We start from the raw sequence: 23,632 nt of genomic DNA, 5'->3' as shown, positions 1-23,632 counted from the left end.
CTTTTACTATCTGACATTACATTTAACTGCGAGTAAAACCAGCAAACTTATAGAATTTATGTAATATTTTTTTTTATCTATTTTAATAAGTGAATGTTTTTTTTACCACATATTATATTTCATTTAATTTGTCAAGTGTAATTTTATGGTTATTTTAAATTAATTTTATGGTTATTTTAAATTAATTTTGTTTTTTTACATATCATTTTTTGGGTTTTCTATTTTAACAAATTACACATAATACTTTATTATAATAATTACAATAAACATAGTAATAAATGAATATCAATTTAATTAATGGATTTATTTTATTATTTTAAGATAACTAAATTAAAGTTCATTAGTTTATTTATTTAAATTTATAAGATAAAAAAATCATATTTAATAATTCATTATTTTTCTTATTTTCTTATAAATCCAAAGTTATTAAATATTTAGATTTTTATATTTATTTTTTCTTAATTAACCTATGTAATATATAAGTCTTACACCTAATTAATTATATAAATAAAAAAAAGGTTTTGTTACTCTAAAATATATAAATAAAAAAAAGGTTTTGTTACTCTAAAAACAATTAAAAAAACAGATATTAATTTTGTATTAATAGATAAAGTGGCGAAATCTTAAAATTCTTTTTGCAGTTAGTTTTAAAATAAATGAGGATTTCTTTAATGTATCGGTTTTGGAGCGTGAAATACGAACAAATTAAGCACTTCTATGTTCAGTCACGGGTCTCCCTGATTTCCGCCACTTGTCCCTTTTCTTCCTCCATTCCACCCCGCTTCGTCCATTCCACCATTTTTATATACCACCATTTCTCTCTTCTCTAACCTTCCGACTTCCGACTTCCGACACCCAAAACCCAAATCTCTCCTTCCATTCACTGAGACAAACAAAACCATGACCAATGATCTCAAAACACCACCTGAAACCGCCATACAGCTACATAATGATCAAACCCCAACCACCAAAGTTGCTGCCGAGGCTGAAACAGGCACCATGAGTGGATCGTTGAGGCAATTGGTTTCTTCCAGCTCCACCACAAAGTTTTCACGGAATTATCACGTAATGTATATCGGTTTACGGCTTGTATGCTTCTCTGCGTCGTTGATTTCAGTTGTTGTAATGACTACTGCCAAACAGAAATCGAGTATCTCAGTTTTTGGATTTGATCTACCGCTTAACTCCAGGTGGTCCTTATCTGGCTCCTTCCAGTAAGTCCTTTCTCTAGATTTCTGTACTGAATTTGATCAGTTTAGTTCCATTAACTAATTAACAATACACAATAATTATACTCCTTGGAACAGATTTTTTCATGTTATGTAGTTAAATTTCGTATACTTATTGAATTTTACATCAGAAATTCGCATGGGATGTTTGAATTCTTACGTCTTCTGAAATTTCGATCAGAAATTGAACCTGGAATCTGGATTCAAACAATTTATTCATGTTGTTTTATCGTTGAATTCTAACATTTTTCTAAAGTTATATAAGAGATTAACATGTAAAGTTTGGAATCTGGAATATGTATCGATAATCCTTAACTACACTGATTCAATTTTCAACTTCGATCAACACAATTTTTCGTCGTGTTGAATTCTTACTTTTCTTTTTTTTTCTTTTTTTTTTTTTTTTTTTTTTTTTTTTTTTTTTTTTTTTTTTTTTCTAGATTCGTCCTGCTTATTGATCATCTACTGATCTGATTCAATTTTAGATTTCCGAGCATATTTCATTACAATTTCCCAATAGCAATCAAACTTTTAAATTAGGGATTCGTGGTTTTAGCTACCCGTGATTCCTTTATTCTGTTGAATTGGTATCTCAATGGACAACGACACCATTGTCAGTTATGCCAGAGCACATGCATAAATTACTTGTTTCACTTCAATCATGAATTCCACAAACGATGCAACCGTCTTCCAACTTTTGCACTCTAAGACCATAAACCAAAAAAAAATCAAAAAAATCGTCAATCGAAATAGAAATTATAATCAATTGTGATATTCGTATGTTTTTCATGCATATTTGGGCTTCCCAAGTGGTTTAATTTGCATTATCTAGCTACCTATCAAGGAGTAGTTAGAACGTATACATTTCTGATGAACCAAAAAAGCAAAAACATACAATTGGAATGACGTTATGGGATATGATAAAACAGCAAATGCGTGTGTGTTTAAGTTGCTTGAGTTCATGTCCATTTGGTGATCCTCCATTTTCTTGTGTTGACTTTGACTGAAAAAACTTGAGTTGATGCACTGCACAGGTATGTGGTTGGAGTATCATCCGTTGTTGGAGTCCACTCTCTTCTTCAACTAGTGATGACCATTTCAAGAATGCTAAGAAAGTCATTGGTTTTTTCATCTAGAAGCCATGCATGGCTTATTTTTGCTAGCGACCAGGTATATATCAATAACTTTAGTTATGAACTGTATGTTGATTTGGAGATTATTGAGTTATAGCACATAAACCGAATCAAACCGAAATAAGTTTTCCCCCTAAAAATTTTATTAAGAGGAATTATGTGATGTGACAATCTTTACAAATTTTATGTTGTGATATATCCACCCGAGACTAAGATGGACCAAGACATGACCAACTCTATCTAATAACAAATTACCAAAAGATTAGAGATGGATTAATGTCTAATCGATTAACTTTGTTTAATTTAATTTTGAGAAGTCTATTAAAAAGTTTTTATGTTTAAGTCTTATAATTGATTTACTTTTTATATCTTTCGGTCACTTAGGTTTAAAAAACCGGAAAAATGTATTCATTTTGACTTTTTTTACTCGGTTAATAAGTTATCCAACTTTTTAAAATTACATTTTGGCTAAGATTTTAAACTATATTACAAATTTTGTCAAAACTTTACATTTTTAGTTAATATTTTAAATTTTATTACAAATTTGGTCAAATATTTATACTTTTGGACTAGATTTCAAATTTTTATTACGAATTCATCATAAATTTAGAGTTTGTACATATATTTTCTTTTTCAAAATTTTGTTTCGAATATATATATATATATATATATATATATATATATATATATATATATATATATATAATAAAATCATATTTATACAAACACCTATTTTATAATAAATGCATTTGTATACAAATATGTTTTGTAAAAACATGTATACAAATATGTTTGTATGAAAATGCATTTATTATATTATATTATATTATATATATATATATATATATATATATATATATATATATATATAAATATATATATATATATATATATATATATATAATATGTGTTTGTATTCATTTATTTATAAAAATAAATTTATATTTATTTATGTACTTAATAAATACATATTAGATATTTCGATACAAAGTGTTAAAAAAAGTTTTTATATAGGAAAAGAAGGTTTTTTTATGTGAAAATATATATTTTTTGAACAAATATGATTTTATAAAGCAAAAAAACATATTCAAAACAAATTTTTGAGAAAAAAAAAATAATAATAATAAAAAAACCTAAATTTAGGATGAATCGTAACAAAATTTTGAAATGTGGGCCAAAAGTTACAAATTTGGACCAAATTTGTAATAAAATATAAAATCTGGACCAAAATTATAATTTTTGAAACTTGGATGACGTGTTAATCTGGTAAAAAAATTAAAATGAATATAATTTTCAGTTTTTGAGATTTAAACGACTGAAAAATAAATAAAAGCTAAAGCCTAAACATAAATTTTTTTCAAAGATTTCTCATTTTATTTCTTAAACCTTAATTTGGACTTTGAAGTTTGGACTTAGGGCATATGGGTTATACAATTATTTCTTCATATGTTGGATGCATATAAAAAATAAAACATTTCAAACTATTCGGAAAAAGTTAACATTATTATATGTGGGCATCGCCCACTCCTGTTATTATGACATGACATCCTAAAAAACACATGATAACAGTTGGAGCACCGTCTCAACCTTGTATTATTAGATGTGGTGTTATTAGGATGTGATAATGGGAACGAGAGATAACATCAAATCAAATCATTTTTCTCTTGTTCTCTCTATCCCTATGATCTTAATACCATGTTATAACCTATATCATTCTCACTTCATGCTATAACATGTAATAACATGAAAACATGGTTGTCTATACCCAATATTATAACTCGTAGCCCAATCACCGGCTAATCGGCCCCTGCATGTTCGGCTTTTCTATTTGGAGTCATTTTCTCGGGTTATTTATGGTAACAAGCAATGATAAATCCAAAAAGCAATTAAAACTGTGACACAAACTATAATACAATCAATAGTTTATAAGGTAATTTAATTCGGAACAGAGACAAAAAAAGTTACAAAATCTTAAATAAGAACTAAATTTGATTAAAAAATAAAAAGAAAATAAAACTATGGGATAAAATTGAAGAAAATCAACTATACGTCTATACCCAACAAACAAAAGTGTAATATAGTCTAAGTTTATATTAATAAAATAATTAAAAAATCTATGAATCAAACCCAACAAAATGATTTAACTCGCAAATTCCTATGAATACAGATTACAATTAAAAATATAACAAAAATTAAGTTGATTTATTGATTATTGAGTAATACTTTATACAGGTGCTTGCATATGCAATGATAAGTGCCGGATCGGCTGCAACGGGTGTGACCAACCTCAATCGAACGGGGATCAAACACACGGCTCTACCCAATTTTTGTAAGCCGTTACATTCCTTTTGTGAACGTGTTGGGGTTTCAATAGGGTTTGCATTTCTCAACTGCGTCCTGCTTGCCATTTCTGCATTTCTTGACGTACTTTGGCTATCTAATTAAATGCTCAAGGTCGCTTAGTTTTTCGATTTTCATTAGGAGTGTTTACGTCTAGATTATGTATTTATTTATTGCAATATAATGGAATCAATGTAGGCGAGACCTTTAAAAATATAGATCAATACATGCAGTATTTAACCTTTTCCTGTAGCTGTTCACTTCGGAACTAACTCGCATCGTCCCATACGAGAAAATCATAGAAGTTGTTGTAAATTAGGTAAATTAATGGCATAAGAAACGGTGACCAAATGGAACTACAACTCCTACGAACATTAATATTTTCTGCAAGTTGAGAAAAGATAAATATGCCAATCATCAGTAAACTTACTACGATGAATTTAACATTTTAAAACATCCTAAATGGATTTGGAATACTTGTGTTACTTTGTGTTGGGATTCGTGTTTAGGAATTTAATATTCGATATAATAATCAAACAAGACTATAACAATTAAAAAAAACATTTTTAATAGAGATAATTTGTCATATAACCAAAAAAGAAAGGGTTGTTTAAAGAAAATGACAAAGGAAAAATGGATTTTGGAAAATGACCAAAGGATCGGTAGATCTATTAGCTGCTCTGCGGATCCGTTACACCTCTGCGGAATTGATGTTTTTTTATTTATTTTTTGTTTTTTTGTTTTTTTTTTCGTTCATTTTCATTTATTAATATATTTTTTAAATACACTAATACCTTATGTGATTATGTAAATAATTTGATAAAAAATGTTAAAAATAATGAACTTATGTTCGATATCAGTCCACATAACTGTTTGGGAATCCACAGAACTGTTATCAGCAGATCAGTGTACACCTCTGCGAATCAGTGTACACCTCTACAGATCAGTGTATAAATTTTCATACCTATTAAATATTGTATCAACTCACCCCAGTATTGAAAAATATAGAAATGACCTCCAATGCACGAATTTCTACGAATGCAACATCATCGTCCGATACTCCACGTCCATGGACGACAAGAGAGGTGATGGTTATAATACGATGTTGGTTGAACATTTTTGAAGGTGAAACAACAATGGTTACCCCTGATTACCTTGGAGGTGATGAATGGACCCGCATAACAGGTATGTTCAACCTCTCATTTGGACAAGGAGAATATCGGGTACTAGTAGATATTCTTAGTAAGTGGATGGAGTTAAAGAACGAAATCACATGGTTCAATCGATGGTATCATCATCTTAAAATTAGTAGTAATTAATATTACTCAAACGAGGATGCTTTTGTAGAAATGATTTTAGATCATTACATTTTCGAGCATGAGGGAAAAGACTTCGAGTATGTAGATGCTTGGAATCTAGTTAAGAACCACCAGTATTTCATGTAGAAGGGTTTTTTTATGTGAAATGTTTTATGTAATATGTTTACTACTGATGTATGCTTTCTATGTATTTGTACTGTTTTGTATTTTATGTTCTATGGAATAAAGTAGAAGTTAACTCAATTGGTTTCGTAAATAACCTAATTCAAACCAAATACATATAAATAAAGTAATACAAACTGATTCATATAAATAACCTAATAAAAACAAACTACATTAAATTATCCTTCTACAAACGCAATACAAATTAAAAATACGAGAGATCTTTTAATAGATTCCAAGACCCTTCAAACTCGAATTCTAACCTGTTACTAATGGATATGTATTCCGCTTTAGCCACTTCTAGGATGACTTCCTCATCTTCATTCGGACGTGCGTCATCAATTTTGGTATAAGGATTGTTGAAAACCAAGACTTCTGTTTTTAATTCATACCATTTTGTTGTGATGTCAATGGTGTTGTGGTAGTTTTCTGGGGCAGTTTGAGGGTCAGCGTTGAAGGCATAAGTTAAACGCGTCCAATAACTTGGATCATTCACCCTGGTGGTCTCGTGGATATTAATATATGCACAAGTTAGACGGAGGTTATCCTCAGTGCTCCATGGTATGGAAGCCATTATGGCGGAAAATATAAGGGTTAATTTATAAAAAAAAAATGAAATCAAGAAGAAATGGTACATAATCGATGAAAGGATACGCATGGTAAAGTGATTTTATATTACTTATTGCGCATAGTTGTTTGGTAATCCGCGGAGGTGTACACAGATCCGCAGAGGTGTACACAGATCCGCAGAGGGTTTTTGACACATCACTTAAGAACAGTTTTCTGCGGATCATTGCACACCTCTAAGGAGCAGTGTACACCTATGCGGATCTGTGTACACCTCCGCGGATTACCAAACAACTATGCGTAATAAGTAATATAAAATCACTTTACCATGCGTATCCTTTCATCGATTATGTACCATTTCTTCTTGATTTCAATTTTTTTATAAATTAACCCTTAGTCTTGTAGTAACCATCTTCAAGTGCAACATCTTTCCATTCAAAGTAATCACATTTCCTCAGTCTTGTATGTATCAAACCCACATGAATAAAACATCAAAACACAATGACTAATCACCCAAGATGTATTTTAAACAATCACAATTATATATGTATATTTAGAAACGAAGCTTACCAAGCTGTTGTTGCAGTTCCAAAAACGTCTGCCGGGGTTAGTGAGTTTCCAACATGTTCGTTCCTTAGCTGGAAGATCGCAATGACAATTGTTAACATCGTCTTTAACAAACACGCGAGCAACTTGGAGGCGCTTTCTTGCATTGCACGAGATCATAGACATTGTGTTGAAGAATCAAAGTGGTAAGAAAGAAATGAATGAGGTCCAAATTGGGTTTTTGACACATCACTTAAGAACAGTTTTCTGCGGATCATTGCACATCTCTAAGGAGCAGTGTACACCTCTGTGGATCTGTGTACACCTCCGTGGATTACCAAACAACTATGCGTAATAAGTAATATAAAATCACTTTACCATGCGTATCCTTTCATCGATTATGTTACGCATAGTTGTTTGGTAATCCGTGGAGGTGTACACAGATCCGCAGAGGTGTGCACTGCTCCGCAGAGGTGTGCAATGATCCGCAGAAATGTGATTAGTCATTGTGTTTTGATGTTTTATTCATATGGGTTTGATACAAACAAGACTGAGGAAATGTGATTACTTTGAATGGAAAGATGTTGCACTTGAAGATGGTTACTACAAAAACCTCATCTATTCCATGAAGCAACAGTTGGATTCCAAAGAGGATCTTGGTTTCATAAAAAAACTTGAGGAATAAGAATGTTGAGTTGGAGCTTCTCCTGAGTAAGGAGAAGAGTGTAGTGGCAAGCATGGAGAAGGGGATGTGTGATTCCAAGAAGAGCGTACGTATGTACAAGCTGTTGGTAGTTGTTATAGTAGTTGGGTATCTCATGTTTGTTTTGTTTTAATAGGTGTAGCTATATGTAAATCCAAATAACACAATCAAAGTCTAGTATTCCAAATAACACAATCAAAGTATACTATTCCAAATAACACAATCAAAGTCTAGTATTCCAAATAATTTCTGCCATCTGATTACGGTAAGTAAATCCCGTATCTTTAGGTGATTGATGTGTCTCCACTGGTACACCCGATGCAAGCATTTCCATGAACATGCAAACAAAAACTCCACAATCTCCTTTTTCTCCTTCTACTACTTGTTCCTGCTGCAACACATGTTTACCTTTAATGAACTTCACCTCAGTAGGTTTCTGTCTATTGGGAAAATGGGCCCAATATGATATGTGGTCTAGTTCACTTAATATACTATCTCCCAACAATTTGAAACTACCGTCATCTGAATTTTTTTGAAGAAACCACGCCATTCAGCTGAATCATATATGGTCACTTTCCATGTCAGGAGATCCAAATCAACCAAATACCAATGCAGTTGCGGTATGTTGATTGGAATTAAAACCTTCAAAAAATAATAATTTATTAGATATATACATATTTTAATGTGCGTGTGTGTGAGTGTGTATATATATATATATATATATATATATATATATATATATACTTACCCGATCAATATCCTTCCAATGTGGTCCATCAACCATCCCGGCTGATATACGCCTCAAATAATGTTGTTTCCCAGGTTCCAAAGTCGTGCCTTCAGGATTAATAATCGTCCACCTACAATTCGATGAACTTATTTCCTTGAGTAGCGATGACCAGATAACCAAATGTTGCGTGTTAGGAAAAAAAATCATTTTGAACAATTAATTATCTAACCCTTTTTGTAATATAAAATAAGGGGTGTTCGTTACCTCAGAGAGAAACCATCCAGAGCCAATACCAAGTAAAGTAGACCAAAATTCCCAATTCATGTCAATACCTCTTAAAAGTCTATGCTCCACAAATACCACCCCCATCTTTTTTCCCCACAATTTCCAAAATTCATCATCACAATCTGCATAGTAATTGTCTTTTTGCAACATTATTTTCCTTCTGTGTTTTTTCCCTTTTCTGTTCTTCAATGGTTCCGTCATCGAAGGAACCTACAAAATCAATATGTTAATTAATTTGGAACGATTATATACTATATAAATAGAAATTACTTAATTTTATACTTGTGTGTAAGGATCCCTACAAAATTTCGATTTCATTTTTATCCACCCTTTAATTGGTGTAGCTGTGTTATCCTCAACATCAACAACAGGAGGTGGCGTATGCACATACGTATGGCCTGACTCGGGACCCAAACCACCAAAAAATGCTTCCCTCACATCCACATTTTCCATATCGTTCACACCAAATTGTTTATCTTTTTCCCAATTATCCATTCTCTTCCCAAAGTGCTCGATTGTGGTTTTCAATTCATTAACAACACAAAATAACTTGTCTATTTTACTGTTTTCTACAGGTCCGTGGGATGTTTCCTGAAAATGAGAGGCTGAGGTGTAATCTGCTCCCTGAAACTGATTCCAAGGTGATGGAGAACGCTGCATAGGAGGACTCATTAGTTGCGGTGATGGAGAACGCTCCTTAGGAGGACTGTGTTGTTGCGGTGGCGATTGCACTTTGTCTAGAATCCAATTAACATAACGCACAAAGAATGGCAAATTGATCTCAACAGGCGTTGGTTCAAAATCACGTGGGATGTTATTATCCTACAAAATTAATATAAATTTAAGTATATAAAATTGTTGTGATTTTTAACTATATATATTTAATATAAGGATTGCATAATTATACGACTGAAACGTCTAATATACGCAAACATTGCTCGAGAGTCAATTGTGTTTTTATTCTCCATGCCCTCATTCTTGGAATTTCATTTTTTTCGTGATGCGCAAACCTCAAAGCTTCAGGAAATGTCTCCAAAATCCATACCTATTATTACGACAAAAAATTATGCTTTGTCCAAACTTATAAGCACTTAAAAAAAATACCAATTAGTTGCAGCTAAAACTAACCTTAAACGGAAATTGAAAACCTAGAAGAGTATACTTCATCGTCTTCGTGTAACCCTCATCCTCATTATCTCGTAAATATTTAGAGATTTTACCAAACCATAATCGTGATTGTGTTTCACTATACCTCCACAAATACGTACGCCATGCAAACATGTCGTACTCATTAATAAATAATATAAATCATGAAGTATTTATAAATAAATAATAAATGATAAATAATAAATTGAATACATGCTCCAATTATATTGACTATCGGCTAGCTCATACACTGCCAACGGAATGTACGTATTGTCATCTCGTCCTATGAGACCCCTAAACAAAAATATCATTTGCATAACCATTACCGCATCCTCATCGCTACACGTCGAGAATACTGGCCCTTTTACGTAGTCTTCTAAATCTTTCAGCCGTAAATCTTCATCTCTCACATTAGGGAACAACCGATTCCTTAATGTTGAACTTCTGTTGACTTTTGTATTTATTATATCAACATACGGCCCAAATCTCAAACCGCTAATCAAACAAAATTCTATTTCACCCTATTCAACCACCCTGCCTTGTAACTCGAACCGAAACCTCCTAGCCCTGGCTACCTCTATATCACGAACCTCATGCAACATCATCAAATGACAGAGCATCGGGTCACCATTCGGGTTGGGCATACCAATGAAGATCCCAAAAGCTGTCTCTCGAAATAATTCAAGTCGCCTACTATTTAGTTTTGGAATGTACTTTTTCAACACAGTCCCAAACGCCCCTCTAAAAGTACATTCTACAAGTCATCCACGTAAATTATGCTGCAAAAGATTAGACATATATGCCAAAAGTAAACAAAATAATACTAATATATTGTTTTATTTAACAATTTTATGCAACAAAAATATCGTTTTTGTTTTATAACTTTTTATACAATAGTCTACATGAATAATTATCTTTTAAAATAAGTTGTCCCTTTTTTATAACAAATTTACAGAATTTTACAAAATGGTCTCATATATATTATAAAATTTACATAAATGGTCCATTTTAATAATAATTATAGAAATTTTCAATTTTCAATGTTTTTTCTAATTACACAAATAATTTGAAATCAGTTTTAATATGCGATATAATCAACATAAAATGATCTCAATATTCAATGGTCTATTTAAGAGATAATAATTATAAAATATCAACAAAAAAAAAAAGATCCGCAGAGGCAGTTATCGTTCTGCAGAGGGCTCCTCTGCGGATCTGTTCTTGAGCAGAGGAGCTCTGCGGATCTGTTCTTGATGAAAAGAAGGCCTCCTCTGCATAAATTGATATCTTATTTCTATTTCTTACACCCCAACAAACATATATGTTTATAAATAACATTTAACCAATCAATTTCCAAATCATATAATCTATTACTACAAAGATTACTTGAGTTCTTATACAAAAATTAGGAAAAAAAATTACTTGAGTTCTATATCCATCTGATAACACATCGGAGTGTAGTTGGTCCACAATCGAGCTCGCCTTGACATTTTCTTGTTCGTTTCGATCACAGTCGATGTACGCAGCAGATCTTCACCTTCCTTCCGCAGTCGAGTAGTGAGGAATGCCTTTTCTTTGTTGTTTTTATCGATCCGCAGAACAATTAAGGGTTCCGCAGAGGTTTTTATGGTTCCGCAGAACCCCCTCTGCGGAACCTTTGGTCATTTTCTGAAATATTCATTTTTGTGGTCATTTTCTTCAAAATCATTGTAAATTATGGTCATTTGCCAAATTATCTCTTTTTAATAACATGACTCAAACAACTGATTATTATACTTTCATCATTTAATATTAAATAGCAATGTCGAAAATCGAAATGAACATCCAAACCACAATTTAGTTTGATCAAAGAAAGGTTTACTTTTGTTTCGAATGTGTTTAATTACAATTACTCTATAATCAAACGTGGTGATTATAGAATATTAGTATGACAAATAGTTGTTTCGAAGCATGTTAATAAGTTTTTTTTAAGTGGATCAAGAGATGAGTCAAGTCCACATACACGCACTTAGTCTAGATGATATTGAGAGTGTGTGAAATGGTGATGCATCAGTTGTTGGGAGGTGATGAACTTTTATTTTTGACGAGTTCGGGTCAAGTCGGTTTGGCCGACCCGGTCAAAGAGTTGAAGAATCCACTAGAAATATTGGATAGACTTCATGTTTGAATTTGAAATGGTGTGCTTAGTCTAGCGGATGTTGCGAGTGAAGGATCATTCTGATTTGTGGACAAAAATTGGTAACAACAACAATAATAGTTGTATAACTGATTTCTGGAAAGATCGGATGGACTTCATATTTGAATTCGAACAACAACAAGAACAACAACCACAACAACAACAACAACAATTGAATTTATTATCTTATGGAATCTCAACGTTTAATCTTCAACATTAATCGTTGGTTGTTTGTGAAAGCCTTTTGAATATTTAATAATAAATATTATCTATCCATTCGTTTGTTTGTAAATTCTAAATAATTCATGATTATTTCATAATATTAATTATTGGATTGTTTAAATATCAAATTTGAATTTCAACAATCTTAAAGCTTTTTACATTATAAATTTTAGACTTATCGAAACCAAAATCCCAATTGCTAGTCTCCAACTTATGAACCACGAGTTTGTCAAGTTTGGCCGATTCGATGGTTAGAACTATACTTGTCGGGCCAACAAGTTCAAGTTCATGCTTCATGTGTTGAAGCTCGTTTATGTTTTAGACCCTAACTTGACCTCAATTCCTACTGATCATATTCTTGAAGCAAGAAAGATTGTGGATCCAAATGTCATCTTTGATTTGGAGAAATGAAGGGCTCTACATAAAGATTTTGAGGAACTATGTGTGGGTCACATAGAGAATTCACAATCTGATTGGCTTTAAGATCTATACGTATCAGTCATAGATCTGAGGGAGCTATGGAAAGCCTTGTAACTTAAGTATAAGGCACACGAGGAAGGTACTAGCAAGCACCTAGTGTCTAAGTACCTAGATTTTCAAATGGTTGAGGATAAACCTATCATGGAGCAAGTACATGAACTCCATGTCTTGGTCATTAAGTTGAACACGCTCTCCATCTCTTTACCAGAACTCTTTCAGGTTGGTGCGATCATCACAAAAATATCACCCTCGTGGAAAGACTTCTCTAAGAGAATTATGCACAAATCTGAGGACTACTCCTTGGATGATTTGATGAAGCACCTCCACATCGAGGAGGAAACTCGCAGCAGGAACAAACATGGTAAAGTTGGATTAAGTGTACACTACTTATTTCCTGGGGGTTCTAGTCATAAGACCAAGTCTGGGGGACACAAGAAAAGGGACTTGTAACAAAACAAACAAAGCTTTAGGAAACAGGGTAATCAAAACCATAACTTAAAGCCAAAGAGGGTTGGACCATGCCACGTCTACGGAGAGATTGCGCATTAAGCGTGAGAATGTGAAGATAGAAAATTAGGACTTGTAGCACATGTAGTCGACCATGTTACAAATATGGTGGAATATGTGAGTCTTAGAGAGATTTTTAATGATCTCTTCTCTGACCTGAGCAATTTGTGCTTGAGGATGGTTTGTAGAAACTGGAGCCATTGTGTATGTTTGTGGGTAACGAGAAAGTTTTCATACTTATCGTCCAGCAGTACCGGGGATGGTCATTGTCTGAGTAGGTGGGCACATAGCTGAAGTTCAAAAGAGAGGTGGTGTTCACTTGAAGTTCACACATGGGATTTGGGTTGCCCTTTGATATGTTCTTCATGTCCCTACTATCTAGAAAGGGTTGCTTTCTGCGGACGTTTGACAAAGTTGGGTTCAAGATGGAGTTAGAGAAATTATGATCACTAAGGAAAAGATGTATGTTGGGACGAGAACAATTATTTAGGAATGTATCGTGTTTCCTTAGTGATTAGGGTAGTGCGAATAGGCTAGGTGTTGACAGTGAAGGTGCAAGTGCTCAAAATATGTCTAGTGTTGTTAAGAATGATGTAACTAATGCAATGATTGCATGTGTGAATGAAATGAAAATTTCTAGTTATTTTGTTTGTTCAATTTCTTTATAACATAAACATTTAACACACACTAATGTTAAAAACATTGGAAGAAAATGCAAACTAAAGGAATGTTAAAATATAACACATAGATTTTGAAAAATGTGAAACTTATGTGAAATCAAAATTTACAAAGAAACCATTTCCATTATTTAAGAGATACCTTATTACTTGAGTTGATTCATTTTGATATATATTGAATTAAATGGAATACTTACTCGATGAGGAAAAAGACATTTCATCACATTCTGTGACGACTCTAGTTGATATCTACATGTTTATCTACTGAGACCAATAGATAAAGCTTTTGATGCATTTAAACTATATAAGGTTGAAGTCGAAATTAAATTGAAAGACGCATTAAAATTCTTCACTTGGATAAAGGCGGAGAATATTTCAAACAAGAGTTTAACACATTCTGCGAAGAGAATGGAATCAAAGATGAAAGAACTTCACCCTTGTATGGTCAAACCTGTAATACTCAAGTTTTGGTAAGTTTCCTTTTAATAACTTTGATGCAAATTCTTTTCAAATTTGGTCCCTTGGTTAGTATGTAGGGTGTACTCAATGAGTACGCTTAGTCTACTAGCTATCCTGATGACTGCGGGTTCCATCCACGTATGCGGGGCATATGTGGAGTACGCATGGCATACGTAAGGCTAGGACAAACCCTAATTTTAGGGCTTGTGCCCTATTTAAATGACATAAACTCATATCTTGGACATTTTAGAAAACCTCCATCACCCCTTACCCTGAAATCGAAACCTTAGAGTGATTTGGTAAGTTTTAAGCTTGAAATAATGTTTGTTTGTGGTTTCTGAATGAGAAGAATAAGAAGAAGAAGAACACTCAGAGGAGTGGCTTCAGCTTGAAGGTCCAGGGTTAGCTTCTCTTTTGAAATCTTTGAGGTTAAAAGCTCACATCTCGATGATCAAATATGTTAGATCTAGTTTATGGAGAATTTTGGAGCTTTTGAGTCTTTTGTGTTAGAGGTGAGCTTTTGATCTACTCCAGAAGCAATGGATGATAGATCTTAGCTCTATTCAGTCCCCATGTTCATTAAAATGTCAACTTTATGGAGTATTTTGATCCATGCATGATTTAATATCTTTATTAAGCTCTTTTTGAGCTTTTGAGTACCATTAAGCCATGCATGTATGTAAAGTTGCCAAGTTTACGTGATAAGTCACCCTTAAGGACCAGATCGGAGAGTTTAGAGAAAGGGATTAACTTTTTAAGTGCTTATTGAAGAAGACATATGAACAGGGGAGTACGCTGGGCGTACGAGGTGTGTACCCCCCGCGTATTCAATAGTGGTTGTTTTGGGATTGGGAATTTTTAGTATTTGGCCATATTTTAGATTTGAAAGTTTGGGCCTGGTTGGGCCATTAGACCTCTGATTTGGGCTTAGGGCTAGCATTTTGGGCTTCCTTGGATTTTAGGCCCATGATGGGTATTAGGCCCAATTTGGAAGATTGGGCCATAAATTGGGATTTAGGATTTGGGCCTTTTGAATAGTTGAGTTGGGTTATGGCTTTTGGTCAAGTTAGATAAAGGGTAAAAATGGTCTTTTACCCTAGTTATGGGACAAATAGCTTAGACTTTTGGTTATGGGTCAGAGTCCAATTAATAGTTGGATGTTATTGATTTTCATAGAACGGGGATTTTTCGGGACATCAGTTAGAGATTCAATTGAGTGATTCAGTAGCTAGAGTTGAGTTCCCTCACTATGTTTAAGGGGTAGAAGACACTAATTTTGGCCTATGGTTTATTATGTTAGAATGTCAGGTGTCTGCATGAATCTTGCATGTCTTATGTGCATGTATGCTTATCGGGCAAGGTCCGATGCTAAGATGGGCCCGATGACTATTCTGTATGCTTCTATCTTTGTGATTATCACATGTGTTGTATAATTATATGTTTATATGTATACCGAACGGAGCCCGATGCTGGGTTGGGTCTGATGATTCACAGATTTGTATACCGAGCTGGGATCGATGCCAGGCAAGGCCCGATGACAGGTGAGGCCCATTACGTGTTTATTATGTATGGTATGTGGTATTTTAGGGAACTCACTAAGCTTTGTGCATATGGTTTTCAGTTTATGTTTCAGGTACTTCAGGTTTGAAAGGGAAGAGCCCAGGATGATTGCGGTGCACACACCATCTCATTCTGCATTAGGAGGACTTGAGGAGGATGGAATATCACTGTCCAAGATTGCTTTTGTTTCATTTGATGGACCAGTGTTGCGGACGTAATAGTCATCGAATTTGACATCAATGCTTTCGACTATTAGTTTTGTGCGTCTAATGAGAACCCTATATGCTACCTTGTTTGTTGAGTAGCCAAGAAAAATGCCTTCATCAGATTTCAGTGTGAACTTGCTAAGATGATCCTTGTTGTTAATCACAAAACATCCACACCCAAAGATGTGGAAGAAACAGACATTTGGCTTGCGGTTGTTAAGGCTCTCATATGGAGTTTTGCTGAGACGCTTGCACACAATGCTTCAGTTTTGAACAAAGCATGTTGTGGCCTCTGCTTCGGCCTACAAGTAGAGAGGAAGGTTGGCAGAATTAAGCATAGATCTGGCTGCTTCCACAAGAGCTCGATTTCTTTGCTCTACTACTCTATTCTGTTGTGGTGTGTAAGGAGCTGAGAAATTATGACTGATACCCTTTGAAACCAAGAAACTGTTTAAGATATTATTAGTGACCTCGATTCCATTATCACTTCGGATGCATTGGACTGGTAATTTGATCTGCAATTTAATCTACTTGATGAAATTGATCAAGACCTGCGGTGTTTCGGACTTGTTTCTCAGGAATAAGACCCATGTGAAACGAGTGAATTCATCCACTATAACCAGTATGTATTTCTTTTGACTGAGACTTTCTATGGTAGATGGACCGTAGAGATCAGTATGTAAGAGTTCCAGTGGTTCAGAGATTGAAGATTCAATCACCATAGGATGGCTTGCTTTGGACTGTTTTCCACATTCACATGTGAAGCAGAGAGTATCATTGTTGAAATTTAGAATGGGGAGACCTCATACGAGTTCTCTGGTGACCAGATTTTTGATATATCGAAAGTTCAGATGAGCTAGTTTGTGGTGCCATAGCTAGCTGCCTCGTATACTACTTTTGAGAGAAAGCACAGTTGCGGTTTTCAATGATCAGAGAGACATCCAAGGGTTACATTGTTCCTTCTGATTTGGATTTGATCAAGCAGGTGCTTCTATCACTTGTCATTATGTAGCAGTATTCATTGTCAAATTCAACCATGTGGCCTGCTTTACATAGTTGGCCTACACTGATGAGATTGTGTTTAAGACCTTCCGCGTAAGCAACCTTTTGAATAGAGAAACTCCCTGAAGTGAGAACACCATAACCTCATATTATCCCATTATCGTTGTTGCCAAATGTGACTTTTCCACCGTTGCAAATTGGCCTGAAATCTCGAAGGTACTCCAACCTTTTGGTCATGTGCAAGGATCAGACATTGTCGATTAACCATTCCTCTTCTTGTTCCTCCTTGCACATTGCCTAAGAATTACAAGGTTAGTTCGGGCACCCAAACAAGTTTGGAGCCCGGGGCTACAGGTGGATTTTTCATAGATGCATGAACCAAGGTTGCATGGACAAATTTCAGGTCAACTTTAAATCCTAAACCTTGGTACTTGTTAAGCAAGATAATTACAAAGTTGTGTGGATGGACGTTACAATCTCACACTTTTCATTTTGTCGTAATGTAATTGGAATTGAAACAAACAACATTCGAATACAATGTGATTTTCCCAATTATAATTATAATGGTTGTGTTGATTTGATCTCTATTATTCATTATGTTATGATACAATACATGAAAGTCATCCACCCCCAGATGTTTCCGCCATCCTGGTTTGGGGGTCTGATAGTTTGGTATTAGAGCATTGTTTATAGGGAACTTAGTATATCAAACCATGTAAGATATAGAACTATAAATACAATGAGGATAAAACACTCCGACTAACAAATATATTTTTAAAATATAATGATATTTTAGTAAAGTATAAGTACATCCATACATATTAGAGGGTTGTCATAGCAAGAACACAAAAGTAATAAGATAAGTTGAACACTACGAGTAGGCCTAGGTGGTAAGTAATTAGATCTTAAATAAATATTTCCTAATATACTATATTTATTCGAGATGCGATTAACATGTGCTTAGGAATAGTCGTGGTGAACAACAAGTATAAAACTTAACAACACCCCATACAAAGAAACTCTAGAATCAAACATGAAGTTTAAAATACTATAAGAGTATTTTATGATACTATAGAACCATACACCTAGATTATTTATATGTCTCTTATACCTCTATTCTAGCATATACGACATGGACGAATTTCACCATGAATACCCCTACTACCCTGCCACGGTAGCCAACAGATGGATCGAGGAGGAGCCAGAAGAGGTTCATGAGGAGGATCCAGAAGAAGATCCTGAAGAGTACCAAGAGATGGATTACAAGGAGGAGGATTCTGAGGAGGGATCATTCGAGGAGTCAGGCATTGGGGAGATCTTTAATGAACCTTACCTTATTAGTAGCAGGCATGAGAGCCTTTTACCTCCCTCCTTACAGGATGTTCCCCCACAAGGGGCAACCTAGCTGCATGTATGAGCTACAGAAGACGGTCGACGATCCACATTCATCATGCACCCACTACACCATGCTTCGGGCCTCACCAAACCCACAGATCGAGCACTACCTGTGATTGTACCATGAGTGGCCCGCTTGGATACTTGGGTTCAGGCTCTCTGTCACGAGGTAATGGAGCTCAGTGGCGAGGCCCGAAATGCGACGGTGCAAATTTGATGCCTCCACGAGGAACAAGAACACCATACGGATGCAATGTTTAACGTACGAGTGGAGTAGGCAAACATTACGGACCACCTACACTCCTTAGAGGAGGAAATTTCCACCATGAGACAAAAAATCCAAGGGATGGTCATTTCTTCTCGACCAACCACCCTTGACAACGCAAAGTGCATTGCTCATCAGTTGACTGACCAAGGAATCCACAAGGAAAACCATGGTTTAGAAAGTTGACCCTCCCGAAGGAGAGGAACAACAAGAGGGAATTCTAGAATAAAAAGAAAGAAAACCCCCAACAAGGACCCCAGAAGAAGCAGGGAACGGTGGTAGTCATCACCACTGCCACACCTGCAGCCATCAACTAACCAAAACAATATGCCAGAAATCTCCCAAAAGGCAACAAATTCCCTTATCATCACTTTGGCGCATGTGGGATATGTACTACTTCAAATGTAAATAAAAGGGGGCACACTATCAAATTTTATAAGACCCCGTCCCAAGGTTACAACTAGACATCCAACTCAGGGGTGACCCATGCCTACTATAGATGTGGCAAAACTGGACATTACCAGAGGGATTGTCCTAAGGAAAAGTGTTCAAGTAAAGGTGATCAATGTAGAGTCTTAGCCATTTGAGCGAAGGTAGCAATACAGGAACCTACTGTTGTAATTGCAAGGGCCTCCGAATCGTCTCACGCATCTAGGCGCAGGAGCACTTGCACAACGAGTATTATGCATTCTAGCACACATAGTGGACTAGAAGAAAGTGGTGAAGGAGATCTTGGACATACCAAAAGTCCGTGATTTTCCTAATGTGTTTTCATAAGACCTCCCAGGGGTTACCATGTGTATGACAAGTCGAGTTCAGAATTGACATAATTGCAGAAGCAGCCCCCATAGCAAAGTCTTCGTACAGACTGGCCCCGAAGAAGATACATGAATTGTCTAGCTAACTACATAAATTATTAGACAAGGGATTAGTTAAACCAAGCTTCTCACCCTGGGGAGCACCAATCTTATTCGCAAAGAAGAAAGATGGATCCTTTAGGATGTGTACTGACTATCGAGAATTGAACAAGCTGACCGTCAAGAACCGGTAACTGCCTCCCAGGATCGATGATCTGTTCAACCAATTACAAGAATCTGAATACTTTTCAAAGATCGATTTACAATCTGGGTACCATCAACTTAGAGTTCAGGAAGAAGATGTCCCTATAACGGCTTTCAGAACCCGATATGGCCACTACTAGTTTTTAAGTTATGCCATTCATATTGACAAATGCTCCAGCAGTACTCATAGAACTCATGAATTGCATATGCAGACCGTACCTAGACAAAATTTTGATCATATTCATTGATAATATATTGATGTACTCACAAATAGAAACTTCATGCAAAGTTCTCGAAGCACGAGTTCTGACTACGAAAGTAAACTTCCTAGGGCATGTAGTCAACAAAGTAGGAAGTACTTCGGGGTATTAGTGGCCAAACATGAAAGAAGAGATTTCCACTTATGTAGGTAAGTGCCTAACTTGCGCTAAGGTCAAAGTAGAATACCAGAAGCCCTCTGGGCTGTTAGAACAACCAGATCACCTGAATGGAAGTGGAAGTAGATTGCCATGGACTTCATGACAAAGTTGCCCAAGACTAAAGGTGGACACCATACTATTTGGGTGACCGTGGACAAGCTAACCAAATCCGCACACTTCATACCAAACAAAGCGAGAGATATGATGGAAAAGATGACAAGAACGTATCTCAAGGAGATTGTGAGACTGCACTGTGTGCTACTGTTCGGTATCTCGGATAGGGATAGTCAATTCGCCTCATGTTTTTTACAATCGTTACAGAAGTCTTTAGGAACCAACTCGAGATAAGTATAGCTAACAATCCTTAAACAGACAGTCAGAGTGAGCGAAACATTAAAACATTGGAAGATATGATTCGTGCCTAGGTGATGGAATTTGGCAAAGCATGGGATGCTCACCTACCACTGATTGAGTTCTCTTATAACAGTAACTACCATGTTGGCATCAGAGCCACTCCGCTTGAGGCATTATACGGATGTAAGTGCAGATCACCATTATGATGGGCTGAAGTTGGGGAGTCCCAACTAGGTAAGGGGTCAAACGATCAATAGCACCCTCACCAGCCCTAAGATCATACAGGAAGTGACAAAGAAGATAGTTCAGATCCGTGAGCGACTAAAGGCATCTTGGGATCGACAGAAGAGTTATGCGTATAAATGACACAAACCCTTGGAATTTCAAGTTGGTGATCGCGTGTTGTTAAAGGTCTCTGCCTGGAATAGATTAATACGTTTTAAAAAACATGGGTCACTAAATCCAAGGTATATAGGGCTACTCGAGATCCTTGCCAGGATCGGCCTGATAGCTTACAAACTTCAACTACCACATGAACTTAGCGATGTGCATCCTACTTTCCACGTGTCCAATTTAAATAAGTGTCTGTCCGATGAGACACTTTTCATCCCACTTGACGAGATCAAGGTGAACGAGAGCCTCTACTTCGTTGAGGAACCTGTGGAAATCATCGACATGGAAGACAAAAGAATAAAGCAAAACCACATACCAATAGTAAAGGTTCGTTGGAACGCCAAGCAAGGACCTGAATTTACTTGGGAACGCAAGGACCAAATGAAACATAAATACCGACATCTTTTCCCCAACCCTTGAGGACCCACTCAGAATGCTAATTTTGGGACAAAATTCCTTCTAACGGGGGGATGATGTGACAACCATCAATTTTTGGTCAAACAAAGTCAATAAAAGTCAATCAGGTCACCTTAAATTGTATTATAATTGTAGTAGAAATGTGGTATACTCTAATGTTTCTAATGTACCATTGATAAGTTATAATACAAAGTATCTCTTTGGTTGCTAATTATCGAATATCAACCCGAAATAAGATTAGTATCGTAACAATTCAGTAATTCAATTTTATATTTTTCTAGTATAATTAATATTCATAACTCAATGTAGTGGAATTCATAAATCTTATACTACATGGCAAATTCATATCGAAGTGAATTCGTCACCAAATGCGACAAAGTCTATACCTCGCTAAACACCAAATTTTTAACAAAACAAACTTGGAAATTCAACCTAACTTTCATATAATGTATTATTATTTTGATTAATCTTCGTTATAATAATTTGAATTTTTATAATTCAAATTGAATATTTTATGCATCCTTTATACCATATTTATTTTTATAAAACGCCACCATTTTATAAAAATATCATTCTTTTATAAAGGTTTGACTTTTTTTTTTTATAAAAGTTACTAATTAATATAATGTTCCCCCATCCTAAACAAACAACCTTTATGTCATTAAAGTAACCCTAAACTAGTACACCTTTAATTAAATCCATGTTCCCCAGTAACACCCCTCATAACTCAACATACCCACCTCCCACCCTCCTTGCCTCCCTCCCTCTCTCTTTTATTCTCTGCCAAAGAGGCCTTCTTCACCATCATTTTCTTCATTTTCATCTTTTCTCCAAGAAAAAACTCTCATCTTCCATAGCTAAATTCTTCCAAATTGGTTCTTGAGTTTTTGGTAAGTATATCCTTTATCTTCTAGTGATTCTACACACATATATATATGCTAGTTTCAATCCATTTACACACATTATCATGTGTTACTATTCATAGGATCTTCAAATCTTCAAGGTGTTCTTCAAGTGCTCTTGACTTGAGCCTTCCTATCTGCAACCTTTCATTCATCAAGAAAACACACATAAGATGACTTCATATCCCTTTCTTTTTTAGTTTTTCAAAGTTTTGGGGGGGGGGGGGGGGGGGGGGGGACAAATCCTATTTGGATGATTTAAAGGATTTTCAAAGTAAAAATACAAGTTATGTCACTAAAACATATCTAAGCTTAAAAATAAGCTATTATAGAAAAGTTGTCGTTTGTTCCCTGACTGTTTTACCCTTCATAAACTTAATAGATTTCAAAACTATACAATATGCAAATAGTTCAGGTCTATACCTTTTAAAGGACTACCCGCACGTATTTATACGATTTTTTTTTACAATGTATGATGATTTTTACAAAACTACCTACAATTTCAGAATATTTTTGGACCACTCTATAAAATGAATATTTTCACTCTCGTTAGGAACCACTTAAGGTCAGGAAAAATTTTTATGGACAAAGTAGACTCATTTTCTAAGCTCTGAGAGTTTACGGATACAAATTTTGACTTACGATGATTTGTCAATAATTTTTCTAGAAACATCGACAAAATTGTATCATTTTTGTAAGATTTGACCTAAAATATACTATTTTAAACATATAAGATTGGTTTGACTTAATATCCAAAAAAGGTAAAAATAAAGTTTACAAGGTTTACAGCTACAGTTTTAAAACATCTAAACAGGTTAACTTATATATATATATATATATATATATATATATATATATATATATATATATATATATGGACTCAACCGAAACATTTTATAATAAACTATAATAGGTATAGTTTATAGGACAATAACACTATTGTAATATTTTGAACAAATCGGATAATTATACAAAGA

At 34.8% G+C, this 23,632-nt stretch overlaps 1 protein-coding gene across 1 annotated transcript; it reads left to right on the top strand.

Moving 5' to 3' along the window:
• The first annotated feature begins 719 nt into the window (after positions 1-719).
• Positions 720-4,944, top strand: LOC145030339 (CASP-like protein 3A1). Its single transcript, XM_078978723.1, has 3 exons — positions 720-1,214; positions 2,264-2,399; positions 4,595-4,944. Exons 1-3 carry the CDS (start codon positions 901-903, stop codon positions 4,805-4,807), a joined length of 663 nt encoding a protein of 220 aa, XP_078834849.1. The 5' UTR covers positions 720-900; the 3' UTR covers positions 4,808-4,944.
• Positions 4,945-23,632: the final 18,688 nt, after the last annotated feature.

Source organism: Lactuca saligna, chromosome 1, assembly GCF_052625555.1.
Source record: "Lactuca saligna cultivar CGN05327 chromosome 1, ASM5262555v1, whole genome shotgun sequence".
Taxonomy (NCBI): Eukaryota; Viridiplantae; Streptophyta; class Magnoliopsida; order Asterales; family Asteraceae; genus Lactuca; species Lactuca saligna.
This window is presented reverse-complemented; position numbering and strand designations above follow the sequence as displayed.

What these genes read in the sequence shown, in the direction of transcription:
- LOC145030339 (XM_078978723.1), top strand. Translation starts at nt 901, where the DNA reads ATGACCAATGATCTCAAAACACCACCTGAAACCGCCATACAGCTACAT. An exon ending in TCCTTATCTGGCTCCTTCCA is followed by an intron (nt 1,215 to 2,263) that starts GTAAGTCCTTTC and finishes TGCACTGCACAG; the next exon opens with GTATGTGGTTGGAGTATCAT. An exon ending in TTATTTTTGCTAGCGACCAG is followed by an intron (nt 2,400 to 4,594) that starts GTATATATCAAT and finishes TACTTTATACAG; the next exon opens with GTGCTTGCATATGCAATGAT.